Source organism: Zalophus californianus, chromosome 15, assembly GCF_009762305.2.
Source record: "Zalophus californianus isolate mZalCal1 chromosome 15, mZalCal1.pri.v2, whole genome shotgun sequence".
Lineage (NCBI taxonomy): Eukaryota > Metazoa > Chordata > Mammalia > Carnivora > Otariidae > Zalophus > Zalophus californianus.
In genome coordinates this window covers 61,857,093-61,879,007 of record NC_045609.1, presented here as the reverse complement: position 1 = coordinate 61,879,007, position 21,915 = coordinate 61,857,093, and the positions used below count along the sequence as shown (strand labels likewise).

Genomic DNA, 21,915 nt, shown 5'->3' with positions numbered 1-21,915 from the left:
TTGGTTCCTACAACAATGTGAATATAATTAACACTACTGAACTGTACACATAAAAATGGTAAATTTTATGTCATGTGTACCACAATTTTTTAAAAATTAGTAAGTTTAAAAAATTAAATATATTTACACACGCATCTCTGCATTTTACATTTTTTTTTAAGATTTTATTTATTTATTTGACAGAGAGAGAAAGTAGGAACACAAGCAGGGGGAGTGGGAGAGGGAGAAGCAGACTTCCCGCTGAGCAGGGAGCCTGATGTGGGGCTTGATCCCCCAGGACCCTGGGATCATGACCTGATCCAAAGGCAGACACTTAATGACTGAGCCACCCAGGCGCCCCTGTATTTTAAGTTTTGCATGCACTTTTGATCAGTGCCTGAGGTCAGGTCCCTGGAAGTAGAGCTACAAGGGGTTACACAAAAGGCAGCAGGTTCTTCAGCACACTGCCAAGTGGCTTTCCAGAAGATTATATCAATTAACACTACCATTGATATTATACAAGAGTACCTGCCTCACACCAGACCCTCAATAATATTCATTTCAATCATTCAACAGTTTTTACTGAGCACCTATATGCCAGGATATAGGGCCTATATCCACAGGCCCTACTGTGGAATAGGGCAGGGAATAGGACGGATACAAGTTCCTGCCCTCATGGGGCATAAGTTCTGGTGGGAGAGGCAGGCCAAAAAAAATTTTTTTTTAATGTAATAGTAAGCTAAAGATATAGTATAGGGCATTCGAAGAAAAAAGAACAAAGGGAAAGCAGATAAGTATTGCAGGGGACAGACTGAAATTTTAGATAGGAAGACCACAGACGGCCAGCCTCACTGACACGGTGAAATGTGAGTAAAGACCCGAAGGAAGGAAGGGAGAGAACCGCAAAGCTATCTGGGAAAGGGCATTCCCGGAAGAGGGAACTGCAATCACAGAGGCCCTAAAGGCTGGAGCCTGCCTAGAGCACCTGCAGCCCTCAAGGAACAGGCCAAAGGCCAGTACGGCTGAAGCCGAATCAGGGGGGAAGCAGCAGGAGATGCAATCAGAAAAGGTCCACATCTCCTGGGGTCTTGATAATTGCACATTATCATTTTTTTCAGTGTTCTTTTATTATGGTAAGAGTGCTTAACATGAGATGTACCCTCTAAATTTTTAAGTGTACAATATAGTATTGTGAACTATAGATACAATGTTATTCAGCAGACATCTAGAACTTACTCATCTTGCTTTTATCATTTTTTATCCTGGCTATTTGGATAGGTAAAAAGACAATGTGCTAGTCAGGCTGCTATAAGAAAATACCATAGATGGATGGTGTAAACAACAGAGGCTGTGAGGTCCAAGATCAAGGTGCTAGCTGATTCAGTGCATGGCCAGAGCTCTCTTCCTGGCTTAAAGATGGATGCTTTCACACCATGTCCTCACGGTGGCAGAGAGAAGGTGATCTCTCTTTCTCTTCTGATAAAGCGCACTAACCCCATCATGAGGGCCCCACCCTCATCACCTCATATAACCCTAATTATCTCCCAAAGGCCCCATCTCCAAGTATCATCACATGGGAGGTTAGGGCTTCAAATTAGATGAATGAGGGGTGGGGGGGAGGCACACAGTTCAGTCTATAGCAGATAATATCTTATTATTTTAATTTTAGGGCATTTTTGATAAACCAGTAAGATGAAAGTTACACTTAAGGAAGATCAACTTGACAGAGGTATACTTGATGAAACAGACAAAACAAAGAAAGCCATCTTGGAAGTTTCACAATAATCAAGATGGAACGATTGATTTGATTTATTCATTCAAAATGCATTTATGGAACATCTGAAACATAGCAGGCACTGAACGAGACATAAACAAAAGGGACTAAGGGCAGGAGTAGTAGCAGAAGAAATGGAGAGGAAAAAAGTGTAAGAGGAATTTTCAAAATATGTCAATAAAATTTGGTAACAAGATACAGGGGGGTAAAGAGCATAAATATGTATTGCAAGTTACTTGAGAGCAGGAAATGTATCTAATTCATCTTTGCATCCCACATAGTCATTTACTATGATACTTAAAAAACGCTTGTGGATTAGAGATAAGTCAAAGAAAGTTTTCTTTTTTTTAGAGGGCGCAGGGGCAGAGGGAAAGAGAATCTCAAGCAGACCCCCTGTCCTCCGCTGAGTGGGGAGCCTGACCCAGGGCTCAAGCCCATGACCAGATCACAACCCGAGCCGAAATCAAGAGTCAGACGCTCAACCAACTGAGCCACCCAGGTGCCCCCAAAGCAAGTTTTCTAAAGATGGAAAAAGATGGAAGGCAGAGATAAAGGCAAACTCTTGGAGAATGCTCAATTAGAAATGGAAGGAAGAAATCAGGAAGCTAAAATGAAAAAGGAATAAGTCAGAGAGAGACAGGAGGAGAATCAAGGCTGGGCTGTATCATGTCACCAGAGCCACGCTGGAAAGAAGAGGGGTCCTTGCCTTAATGCCAAAAACAGCAAGGGAGACAAGGAAGCTAGGAAGGATGACAACCAAGACGTGGATCTGGCAATAAAGGAAGTCACTGGTTGCGACAGTTTGAAGCCAGATTGTAGAGGATTAAAGATGAATCCATCGGGGGAAAAGAAAAGGAAGTAACTACTCTGCCTTAAGAAATCTTGCAGTAAAAGGAGAAAAGAAAAATAACCAGGTAATGATTTCCTAAGACACAAAACTCTGCCAGAAACGCCTGCATTAGCCTCTGAATGTACATGGAGCCTAAGCAAGACTTATGAGAGTATTTATGAACATTCAACCTTGTTGGGAGCCTCAAGCAAATGGGCTGAATGAATACAGGAAGATTCTCCCTAAATGGTGCACAAAGAGGCAGCAAATCACATTTGCTACTAACTGCTGGTTTGGTAAGTGGCCTTAAGAGGTCACCGAGAAAGTAATACCCATAGTAGTAACAGCCGGTTTGTTGGATTTTACCTAATGTGAGCTAAACCAGCTTAAGTCAATTAAGGTTCTTTTTTCTGTTTGTTTAGTCTCACTATGAAACTATCCGAGGCTCTCTTCAAACATCCAGAGATGTTTGGCTGTCCATTCATATTTAAGAGGCTTGTGCTTAAAGGCTGGCTGGAAGTTCCATGTTAAGTGATAAGCTTCACAGCAGAGGAACCCTACCAAAACATTTATATATTTTTAAACATCAAGAAACTGAGTAAATAACAGATTTGTCTAATACGCATGGGACTATTTAAGAGCAATACTGTTTGTAAGTAAAGCAAACATCAATTTCTCTTCCTAAAGTGCTTCATTTTCTTGGGCAGTTAGGTAAAAGGAGTACAGGCAAAATCCATCATCATTATTTTATGTCATTTAAAAACCAACTTCAGGGTCACTTTGGTTGAGCATCCGACTCTTGATTTTGGTGATTTTGGCTCAGGTTGTGATCTCAGGGTCATGGGATGGAGCCCCACATCAGGGTCCCCACTCAGTGGAGGAAGGGGGTCTGCTTAAGATTCTCTCTCCCTCTTCCTCTGCCTCTCCCACTCATGCGCTCTCTCCCTCTCTCCAAAATAAAAAAATAAAGCTTTAAAAAATTAGGGGCACCTGGGTGGCTCAGTCGTTACGCGTCTGCCTTCGGCCCAGGTCATGGTCCCAGGGTCCTGGGATCAAGCCCCGCATCAGGCTCCCTGCTCCGCGGGAGGCCTGCTTCTCCCTCTCCCACTCCCCCTGCTTGTGTTCCCTCTCTCACTGTGTCTCTCTCTGTCAAATAAATAAATAAAATATTTTTTTAAAAAAGCTTTAAAAAATAAATTAAATTAAATTAGGGGCTCCTGGTGGCTCAGTAGGTTAAGCATCTGCCTTCAGCTCAGGTCATGATCTTAGGGCCCTGTGTGGGGCTCCCTGCTCAGGAGAGAGTCTGCTTCTCCTTCTCTCTCTGATTCTCCCCTCACTCACACACTCTCTCTCTAATAAATAAATAAAATCGTAATTAAATTAAATTAATATAAAAAAATAAAAACAGACTTTAGGGGATGCCCAGCTGGCTCAGTCAGAATAGCATATGACTCTTGGTCTCAGGGTTGTGAGTTCAAGCCCCAAGTCGGGTAGAGAGATTACTTAAAAATAAACTCTTTAATAAATAAATAAATAAATAAATAAAATAATAAAATAAAAACAGACTTTAGGAAAGACACATAAGTGACAGCTAACTTATTCTATGAACTTTCTGTATACATTCAGAAAAAGAAAGAAAATCACATCTTTTTATCTGTCTGGGATAAATGATGTATAATAGGTGTCCAATTTTATAGGAGTATAATCAAAACAAAACAAAACCTTGATCCTCATCAAAGTTAAAATGTCTTTTTATTTTACCAAAATGTGTAAGCCTGGAAACCACCGAGCTTCAAGCATGAGTGCTTCCAAAACATTCCTTTTATTTTTTCCTTTTGTCTCCTTTTAATGATCATCACTGGATTCACAGTGATGATTTCTACAGATAAAAGGAAGCATCAGTTTCAGAATCAATCTCCAAATGAGAAGTGTTTTGAGATTATAGCTTTATGCCCAAAGCACAAATCTAGCTGAAACTGAACTACTTCACCAATCTTTGATTTAATAAGGGCAACCAAGTAAGTATCAAACAGCTTCATTCCAGGCAGTCCAGACACAACCTAAACAAACTATATTTTGTCACCTAATAACATGCTTTGAAAACAAATGTGACACAATTTACTAAGCTGCTGGCATGCACATGTGCGCAAGCATGCATACACACACACACACACCTTTCTTTTATTTTATTTATTTATTAGAGAGAGAGAGAGAAAGCACAAGCAGTGGGAGTGGCAGGCAGAGGGAGAAGCAGGATCCTTGCCGAGCAAGGAGCCCGATGTGGGACTCAATCCCAGGACCCTGGGATTGTGACCCAAGCCAAAGGCAGACGCTTAATCGACTGAGCCACCCAGGCATCCCCACACACACACACATCTTATGAGCTTTAAAATGCTATTCATCTTTCACCCAAACGCTAAGGATTCTGATAAGGGGGATAAATGGCACAAATGACAGCATGATTGCATTATGACAAAATACTCGACATTTCCTAAGGAAAAAAAGGAATTTCACCCAAATATATTGAGTACCACTTAATACCTACATCAGTGGTTCAAGTTACAAAATTTACTTTTAATAACATTTTAATGAATTTTATTTCCCCCAAAACATTACAAAATACATGCTTAAAAAAAAAATGGGAAGCAACACAGAAAAATATACTTCCTTCCTTAAAACCCACCATCTAGAGGTAGTCATTGTTAGTTAAGGTTTTGGCAAACGTTCTTCTAGTCTTTGCAGGTAAATGTATGTATACAGGAACAAGGAAATAAAAAGTTTAAAGAAAGGGGCGCCTGGGTGGCTCAGTTGGTTAAACGACTGCCTTCGGCTCAGGTCATGATCCTGGAGTCCCAGGATCGAGTCCCACATCGGGCTCCCTGCTTAGCAGGGAGTCTGCTTCTACCTCTGACCGTCTTCCCTCTCGTGCTCTCTATCTCTCATTCTCTCTCTCTCAAATAAATAAAAATCTTTAAAAAAAAAGTTTAAAGAAAGAAAACCTAAGCAGATGGCCCACACACTATGATTATAAAAATATTTTACCGAACTGACTTGCTTCCAGCAGAACCTCACCCCTCCCACCCCAATCAATCCTATGCCCCTAAAGTTTAATAACCACTGGAGCACAAAAAATATCTCTGCTCAGAAATCAACTCTGCAGAGATCAAATTATTCCTGCCACACACTAAATCAAGGAGTTACACTAGTGACTAAAGGAAACAAATGCTGAAGGAGATGGGAGAGTATGCTGTCTTGTGCTAGCTGTTTTTAATGTTACCTTTTAAAACCTGCTCAAATATTTCCATCTCTTGCATGATTCTCAGGACTGCCTAAGCCCCAAATACCATTCTGCAGAGGCTCCAAGTTGAGTCAGCACATTGTTTTTATGATTGCAGATGGGCAAATGGAAAAACTGAGGCTTTGCTCACTCCCATAAAGATCAAATGATGCCCTCAGTCTGTCTTTGCTAGCATGAGCATGGGAAAACACTCTCCCTCTCAGATTACCAGCCCTTCACCCCACCCCCAGCACCTTAAAAAAAAAAAAAAAGAAAAAGAACAGAGAGTTTCATTTTGTTTCTTCTGGTTACCTGGTACCCCAAAACCTCACAGATTATACTGATGATGGCAGTAGGAAATGCAGAGTGACTATGCCAGGATTTTCCCTAGTCTCTAAAAATGACCCAAAGGAAACCCTTGGTAAAATGGCCTGGAAAAGAAAGGCACTACAAAGCCCCTTAGATATTAAGCAAACAAAAACAGTCTTTTCTGAGCTCATCTCCTAGCCCAAATCCCAAAACCAATACAAAGCCACTCTAAATATTAGACAGATTAACTTTTAAAATCCCAAGCTCCAGCTAACTGTATTTTTGGTCTCTTTGACACATTTTATGCAGCCTTTTTTTCCCTATATCCAACCTGAAATAGAAAATTCACCCTTTCTTGTCGAACTTCCCAAAGAATGACATTGTCAGTAACCAATAGAGGGTTCTTTACTCTATACAAATGAAAGTGGCAAGCAAAAATGACTAAATTTTTTAATGAAAAATATAAAATTCGCTACAATCAAATGAAACAAACATAAAATAACCCCCAAACACTCACATGTATTTAAAAATCACTTATATATTTTTTAAAAGATTTATTTATTTTAGAGAGCACGTGCAGGGAAGAGGGGCAAAGGGAGAGGCAAAAAGAGAATCTTAAGCACACTCCCCACTGAGCATGGAGCCCAACACAGTGCTCGATCTCAGGATTCTAAAATCATGACCTAAGCCAAAACCAAAAGTCAGACACTTAACCAACTGAGCCACCCAGGCGTCCCACTTTTACATTTTAAGAACAATTTGTTAGCTAATAAATGAGTTCAGCAAAATTGCAGGACACAAGATCAACAGTGAATTCTATGTATTAGCAAAGAATAATCCTGAAAATGAAATAAGTAAAACAATTCCATTTATAATAGCATCAAAAAAAATAAATTTATTCCTAAGTGTTTTGTTTAACAAAAAGATTGCAAATACACAAAACATTGCTGAAGGAAATTAAATAAGACCTAAATAAATGGAAAGACATCCCATATTCATGGATGGAAGATTTAATATTGCTGACATTGCAATACTCCCAAAATTGACCTACAGATTCAATGCAATCTCTATCAAAATTCCAACTGCTTTTTTGTATAAATGGACAAGATCCATGAAAAATTCATATGGAAATGTAAGGGATCCTGACAACCAAAACTATTATAGAAAAGAACAAAGTTGGAGAATTCATACTCCCCAATTTCTAAACTTACTACAAAGCTACAAGAACCAGAACAATGCGTCACTGGCATAAGGAAGACACACAGATCAGTGAAACAGAATTTAGAGTCCAGAAATAAATCCTCACATTTATGATCAATTGACTTGTGACAAGGATGCTAAGACAATTCAATGAAGAAAGAAAAGTCTTTTCAAGAAATGGTGCTGGAACTACTTGATATCAACACACAAAAAGAGTAAGTTGGACTCCTACCTCACACCATATACAAAAATTAACTCAAAATGGATTAAAAGCCTAAATATAAGAGCTAAAACTATGAAAATCTTAGAAGAAAATAGAGGCATAAATCTTTGTGACCTTGGATTAGGCAATGGTTTCTTAGATATGACAATAAAGACAAAACAACAAAAGAAAAAAGGGATAAATTGGACTTCATCAAAATTAAAAACTTTTCTGCTTTAAATGTTACTAACCAAGCAAATGAAAAGACAACTTAGAATGAGAGAAGATATTTGAAAATCATATATCTGATAAATATATGTGATGCAGTATTCAGAATACACACAGAATTCTTACAAGTCAGGGGTGCCTGGGTGGCTCAGTCAGTTAAGTGTCCAACTCTTAATTTCCACTCAAGTCAAGATCTCAGTGTCCTGAGATCAAGCCCCGAGTCAGGGAGTCTGTCTCCATGCTCAGCAGGGAGTCTGCTTGAAATTCTTTCTCTCTGCCCCTCCCCCAGCTCATGCACATGCTCTCTCGTGTGCACGCTCTCTCTCTCTCTAAAATAAATAAACAAAATCTTAAAAAAAAAAAAGAATTCTTACAATAATAAAAAAAGACAAATAATCCAATTAAAAAATGGGCAAAGGATCTGAAGACATGCAAAGGGCCAATAAGCACATGAAGAGATGCTCAACACCATTAGACATCAGGGCAATATAAATCAAAACTGCAACGAGATACCATTTCACACCTACTGGATGACTATAATAATAAAACAGATTTTTTTTAATTTTAAAGTACAGCAAAAGAGTTGGCAAAAATATGGAGAAATTGGAACCCTAATACATTGTTGATGGGAATGTAAAATAGTGCGGAGACTGGAAAACAGTTTGGCAGTTTCTCAAAGAGTTGAAAATTGAGTTACCACATGACCCAGCAATCTTACTCCTATGTATATACACAAAAGAATTGAAAATATATGTGCATAAAAACATGTATACCAATATTCACAGCAACATTAATTATGATGGCTAAAAGGTAGGAAAAGCCTAAATGTCCAACAACTGATAAACGGATAAACAAAATGTGGTGTGTGTATATATATATATATATATAGATATATATATATATCCATAAAATAGAACATTATTTGACTATAAAAAGGAATTAAATACTGATACATTCTACAACTTGGATGAGCCTTGAAAACATTATGCTAAGTGAAAGAAACTTGACACAAAGGGCCACATTAATGGTTTCCAGGGACTGTGGGGAGTGGGTAATGGAGAGTGGTTGCTAATAGGCACAGGAGTAATGAAAATGTTCTGGAAGTAGAACAGTAGCAACAGTTACTCAACCTTGTGAATACACTGAAAACCACCAAGTTGTATGATAGGTGAATTATATCTCAATTTTTAAAATTTTTAAAAGAACCACTTGTTTCAGCAGTAAAACGTCCTTAAGGAGAAATGGAATAATATGATTTCCCTAATATGAGCAAAGATTAGTTTTCCCAAGATCAGGATTCATAATGTTCTCAGCAGACTTAAATTTTTCCTAAGTATGTTATTGTACAAAGTTAACAAAAAGATTTTTTCCATAGACTGGCTATGAGCACCCTATCCTAACACATCAACTACTTTTCTTATTTCCATGTTCCCCTTCATTCTGTACCCTGAATATTTTTGCATGCCTATAATCCATGCAAAATAATCAGTCTAAATTTTCCCATACTGCTTTATTGCCTTCAACATTATCATTAAATGGTTATAATTAGTTGACATCTATAATTTTCTTAACTCTCTCCCCTCTATGCCCTGCCTTGAAGTGTTAGACATTTATTTCCAATTTTTCACTATTTATAGATAATGTTGCAATATACATGCAACATGAAAAGCCAATGTAGCTTTTTTCTTCTCTTGAATTGTACCACTGAATTAAGATTTCCAAGGGGGGGGAGGAAATTACTAAACCAAAGGGTAGGACATTTTAATGACTCCTGGTTGCCTTCCAAAAGTATTACAAATTAACACTGCTATAAGCAACAAAAATTTGCTATATTAGACATTACCATTTTTTATGCTTTTGATATAATCAATGTTAAAAGATTTTATCAAAGTAATTTGAGATCTTCCTTTTAGGCTTCAAACTTCGGTTATTCAAGGGCTTCCAAAATCCATGAGCACTTGTTCTATTTCTTTTAAACTTTGTAGTCTTTTTTAGTCACTTAGTCAAAGAGATTGAAGATTTTTATTATTATTATTGAAGTATAGTTGACACACATTACATTAGTTTCAGGTGTACAACATAGTGATTTCACAACTCTATACATTATGCTGTGCTCACCACAAGGGTAGCTACCGTCTGTCACCATACAATGCAATTACAGTACCATTGACTATATTCCCTAGGTGGTACCAATTATCTCTGTGACTTATTCATCCCATAACTGGAAGCCTGTACCTCCCACTCCCCTTCACCCATTTTGCTCAGCCTCCCAGCCCCCTCGCCTCCGGCAACCACCAGTTTGTTCTCTGTATTTATGGGTCTATTCCTGCTTTTTGTTTGTTTGTTCACTTGTTTTGTCTTTTAGAATCCACATATAAGTGAAATCATATGGCATTTTTCTTTCTCTGACTTATTTCACTCAGCATTATACCCTCTAAATCCATCCATGTTGTTGCAAATGGCAAGAGTTCATCCTTTTTATGGCTGAGTAATATTCCATTACACACACACATACACATACACACACACCTCCCCCCACCACCACCACACACACCCCAGCTCTTCTTTATCCATTGACCTATCAATAGCCACGTGGGCTTCTTCCATAATTTGGCTATTAAGTAATGCTTAAATAATGCTATAATAAACATACAGTGTTTACATCTTTTCAAATTAGTGTTTTCATTTTCTTTGCATAAATACCCAGTAGTGGAATTAGTGGATCATATGGTATTTCTTTTTTTTTAAAGATTTTATTTATTTGACAGAGACACAGGGAGAGAGGGGACACAAGCAGGGGGAGTGGGAGAGGGAGAAGCAGGCTTCCCACTGATCAGGGAGCCCGATGTGGGGCTTGATCCCAGGACCCTGGGAACAAGACCTGAGCCAAAGGCAGACGCTTAACGACTGAGCCACCCAGGCGCCCTGGTATTTCTATTTTAAATTTTTGAAGACCCTCCATACTCTCTTCCACAGTGGCTACCCCGATTTACATTCCCACCAACAGTGCACACGGGTTCATTCTCACCAACATTTGTTATTTCTTGTCTTTTTGATACTAGCCAGAATGATTTTTTTAATTCAGGATTCTTACTCTAAGAAGGGTAGAACATGTAACTGATTGTTCTCTTTTCCTTCAAAATATGTATGCATGTGGCCATCTTGTCAACTAACAGCAACTGTTAGAAAAGTAACAGAGGCTAGAACTCAATCACAATAAAAGAAAAAACCTGCAATAACTAGCCACTTTCAAGCTTCTCCCATCCATAACAACTATGAACACACATGGCTCAAGGTGTTTCTTGACTAGCAATACCTAGTCCAAAGAAAGATCAAGAACGATGAGGAGCCTATAGCATCATCATGATAAAAATAATGGTTAACTGAGCACTAAGTGCCAGGTACTACTAGAAGCATTTTTACATTCATTACCACATTAATTCTTACTAAGTACCCTAGGAGTCAGAAAACATCCCATTTTACTATGGAAAAAAAATGAGGCTTAAAGAGAGTAAGTTACTTGTCCAAAGTAGATCTAGGAAAAGCACATTTTTCTTAACCTTTGCATTAGCGAGTAGTATCTTCCCCACAGGATATAAATTCAAAGACAGAAGTATCCCCACCTAGGTCTGATAGCAAGGGGGTGGTGGTTAAGTATGAAGAAATGAGAATCTCACCATCATTACAGCCGTACTTATAGTGAGTGGTAGCACTAATGTAAAATGGGGGGGAGTCGGCACCCCCATTATCTCCATCAACCCCTAAGCCAACCTAATAAACATATCACCTACAGTGGGTGCTTGTTATTCATCCCTTAGCTCCCCCTGCCAAAGGTTGTTACCCCTAAATTCCTTCTGTGTAAACATTCCAGACTTGCCAGTGTATGTGATGTTGAAAGAATGCTTCTTAGTGTCTCTTTCTTTTTTTAAGATTTTATTTGGGGGGGGGGGCACCTGGGTAAGTGCAGTCGGTTGAGCCTTTGATTCTTGGTTTCAGCTCAGGTTGTGGTCTTGGGGGTGGTGGGATCCAGCCCTGAGATGGGCTCCGCACTCAGTGTGGAGTCTGCTTGGGATTCTCTCTCCCTCGCCCTCTGCCCTGCCCCCTCGCTCTCTTTCTCTCTCTAAAATAAATAAATCTGAAAAAAGGGCGCCTGGGTGGCTCAGTTGGTTAGGTGACTGCCTTCAGCTCAGGTCATGATCCTGGAGTCCCAGGATCGAGTCCCACATCGGGCTTCCTGCTCAGCGGGGAGTCTGCTTCTCCCTCTGACCCTCTTCCCTCTCGTGCTTTCTATCTCTCATTCTCTCTCTCTCTCTCAAATAAATAAATAAAATCTTTAAAAGAAAAAAAAGATTAGGCAGCCCTTTCTGCCCCCCACAGGTCCTGTCCCCATGTTTTAATAAAACCACCTAAAAAAACCAACAACAAAAAGATTTTAATTTTTTTTAAGTAATCTCTACACCTAAGGTGGGCTAGAACTCACAACCCCAAGATCTAGAGTCACACGCTCTACCGACTGAGCTAGCCAGGTGCACCTAATGTCTCTCTTTTTCGATGTTGGTAGGATTGGGGATTTCTGATTTGTGTCCTGGGAAAAAGCAGGTGAAAAGAGAATACTAAAATAAATTGTATTCAAGCCTAGTCATCTATTTCCATGTATTTAGTTTAATAAACATTCCTTATATTCCAAGCAAAGCTTACAAGAATTGAAGTTTACTACCAGTTAAATATATGTGTTTAGAACATAAGGCCCCTTAGAAAGAAAGATACTACTTTATACAGAACTAAAGTAAATATCTAATTGGAGTCCAGAGATTTGTTTTCTTAAAGTCTAAGTATTCAAGAACAAATAAAACCATAAATATTATGTTGGTTCAGTCTATTTTGTGGGTTTTCCTGGTTAATGATATTTTAAATTGTGTTTAGATTTGCTAGTAATTAAAATTAACTGGTCCCTCCCAGTAGTTTGGAATGTTTCAAAATTTAAATAATTCTGGGCTCTTTGTGGGGAGAGGGTGGTAGTGTGTAATCCCCAAAAAAACCAAGAGAAAAGCTGAACAAGGTCCTTCCCTGTTTCATCCAAACCATAGCAAGTCAGAGCCAGTATTCAACTATGGTGTCTCCTGACCTAAAAAGCTATGCTCAAGCTTCCATGGTCCTATTATCACAAACAATCTCCCAAATCAGGCATGATTCTCGGTAAGAATTTAACTTATATTATTTTTAAAAAAAAAGGACACTTAGGACAGATAGATGCATGAATGGGGCACATACTTCAAATGCTTTGATGAATATTTAAATGGAAAACTTACAGACCTATACTGTGAATAAAAATTTAAAAAGCCAAAGAAGTTTCGCCCTAAACTCCCAAGTCCAATCTTAATTACTCTCATAGAAGACACAATCAAAAGAAAACACATCATTCATGGATATCCAAAACAAGTTAACTCAAATGAAAGGCCTAATATTTAACTACTAAGGATTCAAGCAATCTCAAGACCCATTTCCTAAAACACCCACCTAGTCTGACCTCAGCAGAGTAAAAAACTCAGCCAAAGCAATAAACTAAAATAAAATGAGCTCACACATTCAGATTTATTTTCTGTGTAACAAAATGCCTGTCAACAATGGCTTGAATCCGGGATGTCAAAAATACTGACATCAAAATCACAGGGCCAAAACTAATGGCAAACCTGAATATTTGCTTTTTCAATGACAAAGATACCTTTAACTCTGACCACAGTAACTTTAACTTGGGACCAGAAGGCCTGCTTGATGGAATGGAAAGAACTCCAGTCTAGAAACAGGGACATGGATTCTAGTCTTGTCGATACTACTCACTAGGTGGGTAGCCCTAAGCAAGTCACTTATAAGACTTTCCTTCTCAGAGTTTACTTTCCTTATTTACAAGGATGACTAGACCAACGTTTTCTAAACTCACCTAACTGTAGGGTAACTGTTAAAAATATGTGTCCCGAGGCTCCTTCCCTAGATTCTGCTTCAGGACACCTCTGCATGAGGCCTAGGACCTTATTCTTAATAAGTGATCCAAGTGGTTCTTATCATCCGGTAAGTTTTGCAAACACTGGAGATGATCCTCAAGCTGCCTTCCTTCCACCTCTGATTCTACACTAGCTGGATATTTCATAGTGATGATCTAAAAACATACGAAATTATAATAGTTTAACACTGTTACTGTACAAAGTTACTAAACATAAAAGATCATAGAAGCAAATATATCCACCCATCCATCCCTGCCATCATTCATGCCTTCAAACACCAATAAAAACATCCTTCCAGATTCTAGGCAAGTGGAACACTTTGGTGAGGAAAAAAGTTTTCAACATTAAACTCATCACATTGATATGGAAAGACTTGTGTTATAGGAAGAAAGAATTGCATAACTAGTGTTTTAAGTGAAAACACTTAAACAGTGTTTAAGTTAAAACATTCTTCCCTTAAGGAACATTATCTGGTGATCCTACCTGTTCCTGGTTAAGGAAAAGCTAGAAAATAAAGTCCCTAGCAGCTATAAAACTGCATGCTCTGCAATACTGGAATGCAATTGTTACAAAGGGAAAAGAAAAAAACCAAAACAAAACAATAATAACTAGTTACTAATTCTTCAAATTCAACCCCAGTAGAGTCAACTGGGTGGCCAAGAGTCCACAATGTTTTACAAGGAAGGTTTTGTCAGGTCAATGGAGAACCTCTGGTGTCCTTTCTGCATACAAAGGCAGCAACCTTCAATTTACCTTTCCTTCCTCTCCACAATTTTCCTTCAAGACAGTTTTTCTAGAAGTCTCATAATCTTCTCCTAGGGTTTACTTTTATCCTCTTATTTAGATTTATAAGTAAATACAAAAGTAACTAAAGAAAAAGAGAACGATTGCATGGAGCACAGAGGGGCACAGCTGTAAAGGATGCTCATTAGCAATCAATTACTATATAGGCGGCAACAAAAATGCAAATAAAATCAAGATTAAAACACAAAACTGAATTTGAGTCATCCTTGCAGCAGGACAGATGAAAAACAAGAGTGAAGCATTACTGCATGCTTTAGCTATCAGAAAAACAGCTGTAGAATATTTCATTAAAGCAGCACACTAGTACATTATAACGTTAGCATAAAACATTTTCACCAAAATGAAACTTGATGCTTGGTATGGAAATAGAATTCTTTAGATTTAGGATCACACGGGCCAAGAAACGGATTTGTTTTAATGGCAAAAGTGGGGAAACCAACTGGGTTAAGCCATCTATATGTTTAAATACATTTCTGTGACTGTTGCCCAACTAGCTCTGAAGCAATGCTTTGACAAAAGACCAAACTTCACACTCACTCAAACCAGAAATGTAAGACCAGAATCAAGGGGACCAGCGTAATGGTTAAGCCTAGAGTAGTTAAGAGCTCCAGTTTGGTTGTCACACGGACCTGAGTTAAAACCCATATCAACAAATTACTGTGTGACCTTGAACAAATCATGTAACCTGAGCCTCAATTTCCTCACTTGTAAAATGGAGAAAAGGCTTCGCTCGGCCACTATGAGATTTAAACAAGGGAATTCGTGTAAAACATTCAGCCCTGTGCCTGGCACAGTCAATAAATAATAAGGTAACTGTAAAATGAGTATAATGACTGTCTTCCAACCTCAAGGAAAGCTGATTTTCCAAGTAGCCAGGCAAAAAGTTCTAATCAGTAGAAAGAAGACATTCACACATACTTATATAAAGGTAGCTTTTCATTTCTTTCCACATTGCAAACCTTTCCCCTCAGTGGTAAAGTGTAACTCACACTGATGATGTACGGCTCTATACAGAAAAGACTTCAAGGCAGACATTCTTAGTTGGGAAGGGCAATTTTCAATGAGATCTGGACTAATGGTCTAACAGTCTGAGGGAGTTACAATTGGTATTATTAGGAGAAGGAAGGAAAGAGAGGAAGAAAAAGCCTTCACACCATCCCACACACCATTATTCAATAGAGGAAAACACAATAAAGGTTGACTGTTCACAGTATTTCAAAGTGAATTAGAAAATAAAGAAAACAGTATCTGGTAAAATATTTTAAGTCACAGGGAAGAAAGAACTAACACGGCTGTTAGTAAGGTTAAAGTGACCAAACTCATTAAAAAAAATCAAGAAGGGGAAGGTGAAAAATCAATGGTTCTTACAGTTTAAGTAACAAACACCCACTCTACCCTTTTAAGATCATGACTGAAATTTCCCATTTGCAACCTACTGTCTTTGCCTGCTCTTCCAAACATGCCACTAACTTGAGTGTACCTTTAACTTGTACTATCTCCTTAACCAAACATTATTTGGTTAAGGACAAAAATAAAGTCCTGCGCATTATTATTTTTCAAAAATTCATGGGAAAATATTAGTAACTCAGTTATCTAAAGGTACTGTGAGAGGTAACATTGGGGAGAAAAAGTTCCTCCTGAAAATAAACCACAAAAAATACATAGGAATATTGTTCAAGGACAACCAAAAACAAGTTTCAAAATGATGCAAATTTTGAAATTTTGAGGTAGGGGCAAGATTAATGAGTTGTAAGGTAAAGAGCTAAATTCTCCAAGAAAAAAAGATATAGAAGTGAAGAAAAGGCTTCATTCAGCAGGGAGGACACACTAGTGTTTCAATCCATCAGGAGATAGGCAAAAATTCTGAATAAAAAAATCATGGAATAAATTATCTGTCTCAATGTTGCAAAACCTAGCAACAGAAAGAAAGTATTTCAGAGGCATTTTCAAGCGCTGCAAGGTATCTTTCTGTACTAGAGATGTTATTGCAAAATGAAAGAAGAGATTGGTCAGATGCTCTAATTAACAGCTTAGCAGTGAAAGGATAATGACACCCACCAAAAGAAGCACTGTCACTTAGATAATGGACATTTTCTTTTTACTGTTTAAGAATCCAGAAGAATCTCCTTCTGCTTTTAAATGCAAATTACCAATCTCTGAAGCACATTCTGCTCTATTCCTTTATCTGAAATTACTGCAATGTGATCCCGTTCCAGAGAGGACACCATTCAGCCAGGAGAATGGAATTAGGGCAAACACACGCTCTATGGCGATGTTCAGATCACCACGTCCAGTGAGCTGTCAACACTTACACACAGCCTTTTTTGGTGGAGAGACCACTCTGAGTGCTCAAAATTCTATTTGAAGAAGGAAAACTTAGTTTTGAGGACTAGCAAGTCATTGAAGGTTACATACACATTTTAATACCTGCACTAGCACCACAGCAATTAAACAGCTCAGCAGCCCTTGATTTTCAAATGGCAACATGCTATTTACTGGAAACTTTTTTAAAGACAGAATTTCAGTAATAATTGCATGAGTTGCTATTTGCCTGTTCATTACATGGTAAAACAAACAAAAAATACCACCATGCAAGAAAGGTGAGCACATCAGACTCTGCACCTCTCTTCCCTGCTAAAACTGCCCAGAACAGTGAGCACTGACTTGGTTTTTTAAAAACGTCAACTTAATATACCAAGTGATCAAGGTCAAAAAGAACACTTATAAACCAGAAAAAAACTCAAGAAATAAATAAACCACAATAGAGGGTGTCATCCCATTGTTAAATGTTCAAGATTTCTGCCAAAACCACACGTGGTTTGGGAAATTTTATTTGTTAAGTAAAGATAAACAAATAGTGAAGAAAGCTAGACAAGATAGCCTCATAAAAGGTTAACTCACCCCTAGTCTTTCTAAGTCATACATTAATAACTAACTTTACTTTTTAAAAAAAACCATCTTTTCTAGCTAAGGCAAGTCACCTCCGGATGAGTGAACCTTTTTGGTGATATTTGGCTTAACCCATCCCCTATCCTCAAAGGCAAACCTCACTCTGCCCCACAGGTGGCCTGACAACCAGGAAGAGAGCTACTGAAAATGCACTTCCAATCTCTGAAATGTCAGTGAATGTTTAAGGAGGAGGAAAAGGATTTTCTAAATCCCAAATCTATAGTTTTTCTAAACCTATTTAAATGTTTTCCAAACGCCGGAGATGAGTACATCTCAGCCAGATGTCACAGCATGGCATTAGCTGGCCCCTCTTTGCAACCACCCACTCAGAACTGGGGCAATGAATGCAGCAGACCCCTCAAGACCAGAGTTGCCGGCAGTATCATGCACAGAAAATAGAACGCCTGCTTTTTGAAATGCGAAAAAGCCAATGACGTTAGCTTTGTGCTTTTAAAAAAAAACTAGAAGCTCTTACTAGTTCAATCCATCCCCAAATCCACGCCACCCTTTCAACTTTGCAATTAAGAGAGAGGAGAAATTCCGGTCAACTCGCCTTGGGGGGTTGGTCTGAGGGTAGAGGGCTCAAGTAGGGAGGAGGATGGAGAGAGAAAAAGCAAGCCAATGAAAGATACCAAAATTTCCCACCTTTCTTAAATTCTTCCAGCATAGCGTCCAACTTGGTGTCATTGAAAACAAAGTGCAAGGGGTGGTTATAAAATTTAGTGATGGTTTTCAGGGGAGTACAGTCATCTGGATCCACGAAGGCCAAGTCTTTGACAAAGAGGAGGTCCACGATGTTGGAGCGCTCCCCCTCAAATACCGGAATACGGGTGTAGCCGCTCTCCATGATCTCCGACATGGTGTTGAAGTCCAGAATGGCTTCGCCGGTGATCATGAAGCAGTCCCGGAGCGGAGTCATCACGTCCTCCACTGTCTTGGTGCGGAGCTCCAGCGCCCCTTGGATGATGTTCAGCTCCTCCTTAACGAGGTCGTTGTAGGGGTCGGTGACCCGGAGCATCTCCAGCAGTTTTTCCCGGTTATAGACAGTGCCTATCTCCTGGCCCAGGACGCAGTCCAGCAGCTTGCTAACCGGGTAAGAAGCGGGGAAGGTCATCATCATGAAAAACTTGGTGAGGAAGATGGTGTTGGCCCCTACAGCCAGGCCGTGCCGGGAGCAGATAGCCTGGGGCACGATTTCCCCGAAGATGACGATGCCGATGGTGGAGACCACCACCGCCACGAGGCCTGAGCCGGCGATGTCGTCGAGCAGGATGGTGAGCGTGGTGTTGACCAGCACGTTGCCCAGCAGCAGCGAGCACAGCAGGTAGTTTCCCTGCCTGCGCACGGGCTCGATGCGCTTGGCATAATTCTTCTCCTTCTCCGTGCCGCAGTTCTGCACGATGCGCAGCTCCATCGGGTCCAGGGCCATCAGCCCCAGGTTGAGGCCGCTGAACATGCCCGACAGGCACAGAAGCAGCGAAATGAAGATCACCTGCAGCCAGAAGGGCAGCAGGAACTTCTTCTCCTCGCCCACAATCATCTTGGTGTCCTCGCCGTCGTGATAAATCCAGGTGGTCTCGGCCCACGGGGGCGGCGGGAGCCCGGCCACCCCGGAGCCGCCCTTGCCCCCGACGGCGCCACCCGCGGACCCCGGGCCGCCGGCGCCCAGGGCTGGTGTAGAGAGCGATGTGCACAGGTAATAGGACTTGCTCTTCTCCATCTTGCGCAGCGGTTTGATCTCGATCTCAATGATGCCCGATGTACGGCGGTTGAGAATGATGTGGGGCAAGATGATGATATCTGAGGTGCGGATGCCGCAGCGCTGGGGGCCGCTGTCCGGCTCTGGCGGCGCGGGGCCCCCTAGCCCGCGCTCGCCCGGGCTGTGGCGCCGTCGCTCATGCTCCGTGAAGGCGATGCGGGACCACGTCTCGTTGTTGATGTTCTGCCCGTACACCCGCAGCTTGACCCGGGTCCGCTCGCTCACCCGCAGCGCCCCCCCTTCCATGAACGACACGTCGTTCGTGTCCTCCAGCCGCAACCCGATGATCACCGTCTCCTCGTTCTCGCCCGCTGCTGCGCAGCCGCCCGCGCCGCAGCAGCAGCTCAGCAGTAGCAGCGGCAGCAGCCGGCCCGCCGCTGCCTGCAGGACCCCCCGGCCGCGGGCGCTGAGGCTGCGGCGCGCCGCCATCTTCCAAGTGGGCAGTGCGGCGGCTGCCTGCCCGCCCGCCATCTTTACTTCGGGTTCACAAGCGCCACAGCCAATCATAGGGTGGCTGCTCCAGCTGCGGCTTCATCCTTCCCACCCGGCGGCGCGAGCGCAGGCACCGGCCCCTGAGCTAGATTGCAGCGGAGCGTCCGCACACACCGTTCAGCAGTCCGGCCCCCTGACTGACACTGACTCGGCCTCGGCTAGCTGAGGAACCTGGAGACTCGCGGGAGGGGAAAAAGGGAGGGGGACACGCCAGCCGCTCCCGCGAGAGGCAGGCGGACCAGCCAATCACGCGCAAGGGCCCGCCCTCCCAGCCAGGGGGCTGGAATGGGGGCGTGGTCATGAGCGGAGCCGCGGACCAATAGCAAGGTAGGTGGGTGGGGCGATGAAGGCCACCGTCCCCCTCAGCATGCCAAGTTTCCAACTGAAAGGCGCGTGACTCTTGTGTATGTGCGAGAGGAGGAGGTGTGGCCAGCTGGGGCCCGAGAGCCAGTCACAGATGAGAGCTGTACGAAAGGGGGCGGGGCCTCCAGTCCAGCTACCAATGAAAAGAGGCCTTCTGTGGGTATGGCGCTCCCTGAGGGGCTTTGATAGTAGATTCCCGCACCTGGGTAGGCAGCGTTGGGCTAAACTCCTGTGGCGCTGGGCGGTTTTACGCCGCATCGCATTGCCGGCTCCCGCAGGGTTCAATGTTCGTGAGGAGAGGGCCGCCCTAGGAGTCCGAGAAGCCGACTAGGGAGGTCTTAAGATGCACATTTGCCTGAAAAGCCGGGACACCGGCTGCGCCACCCACCTCTACTTGTCCGCGCCGCCCTGCCCGAGATAAGCGGCGGCTCAGTAGCCCCAGCACCTATTGACCGGTTTCTTCTGGAGACTCATTTCTCCCTATGGGATGCTCTCACTCTGCAGCTTGTGGTCACATAGCGCCACCTGCCGGCCACGTGGGCACCCTGCAATGCTTTTCAGGTCTGCAAACCCCAAAAGCTGTGCCAGAGGTGGAAAGGTTATAGTGAAGCAGTTTCCCCACCTTACAAGTCAAGAACCCCCTCACTATACCGCAAAGCTATAGTAATCAAAACAATATGGTATTGGTATTAAAAAGGCACATAGGTCAATGGGATTGGAGTAGAGAGCCCAGAAATAAACCCACACATAAATGGTTAATTAATTTTAGGACAAATGAGCCATGAGTATACAATGGGGAAAGGACAGTCTCTTCAATGAATGGTATTGGGAAAACGGGACATCTACATACAAATGAATGAAATTAAGCCACTGTCCTACACCATACATAAAAATTAATTCAAAATGGGTTAAAGACTTTAATGTAACATCTGAAACCATGGAATTCTGAGAAGAAAAGGTGGCAAGCTCTTTGACATTGGTTTTAGTGATTTTTAAAAAATTTTTGGATCTGACTCCAAAGGCAAGGTAAACAAAAGCAAAAATAAATAAATGGGACTATAACAAACTGAAAAGCTTTGGCACGGTGAAGGAAACCAAAAAAACAAAAAGGCATCCTACTCAACGGAAGATTTTTGCAAATCACATATCTGATAAGGCTTTAGTATCCAAAACATAAAGAACTCACGCAACTCAACAACAACAAAAACCAGCCCAATTAAAAAATGGGCAGATGATCTGAATAGACCTTTTTTCTCAAAGAAGATGGCCAACAGGCACATGAAAAGATGTTCAACATCACTAATCATCAGAGGAATGCAAATCAAAACCACAATGAAAATATCACCTCACACCTGTTACAATGGCTATTACCAAAAAGACAAGAAATAACAAGTGTTAGAGAGGATGTGGAGGAAAGAACCCTCCTACACTGTTAGTGGGAATCAACTTGGTGCCGACACCACGGAAAACAATATGAGGATTCCTCAAAAAAATCAAAAATATAATTACCATATGACCCAACTATTCCTTTTCTGGGTATTTAGCCAAAGAATACAAAAACGTTAATTTGAAAAGATATGCGCACCCCTATACTCATAAAAGCATTATTTACAATAGCCAAGATATGGAAATACAATGGAATAGTACTGGGTCATAAAAAAAAGAAAGCAATCTTGCCATTTGTGACAATATAGATAGAGTTGAGGGTATTATACTAAGTGAAATAAGTCACAAGACAAAGAAAGATACAG

General features: G+C 41.1%; 1 protein-coding gene across 4 annotated transcripts in view; it reads right to left on the bottom strand.

Moving 5' to 3' along the window:
* CNNM2 (cyclin and CBS domain divalent metal cation transport mediator 2) overlaps positions 1-19,962 on the bottom strand; it is a 147,960-nt gene extending 127,998 nt beyond the window's left edge. For 3 of the 4 annotated variants that reach the window (XR_003519618.2, XR_003519617.2, XM_027591599.2), the window contains exon 1: positions 18,196-19,962. Coding sequence is in view for 2 of the 4 variants with exons in the window: in XM_027591599.2 (XP_027447400.1) it covers positions 18,196-19,816 (1,621 nt within the window). In the remaining 2 variants the exon portion in view is untranslated. The remainder of the gene's footprint in view (positions 1-18,195) is intronic. The other variant, XM_027591590.2, reaches the window with a different exon arrangement.
* Between the last annotated feature and the right edge of the window lie 1,953 nt (positions 19,963-21,915).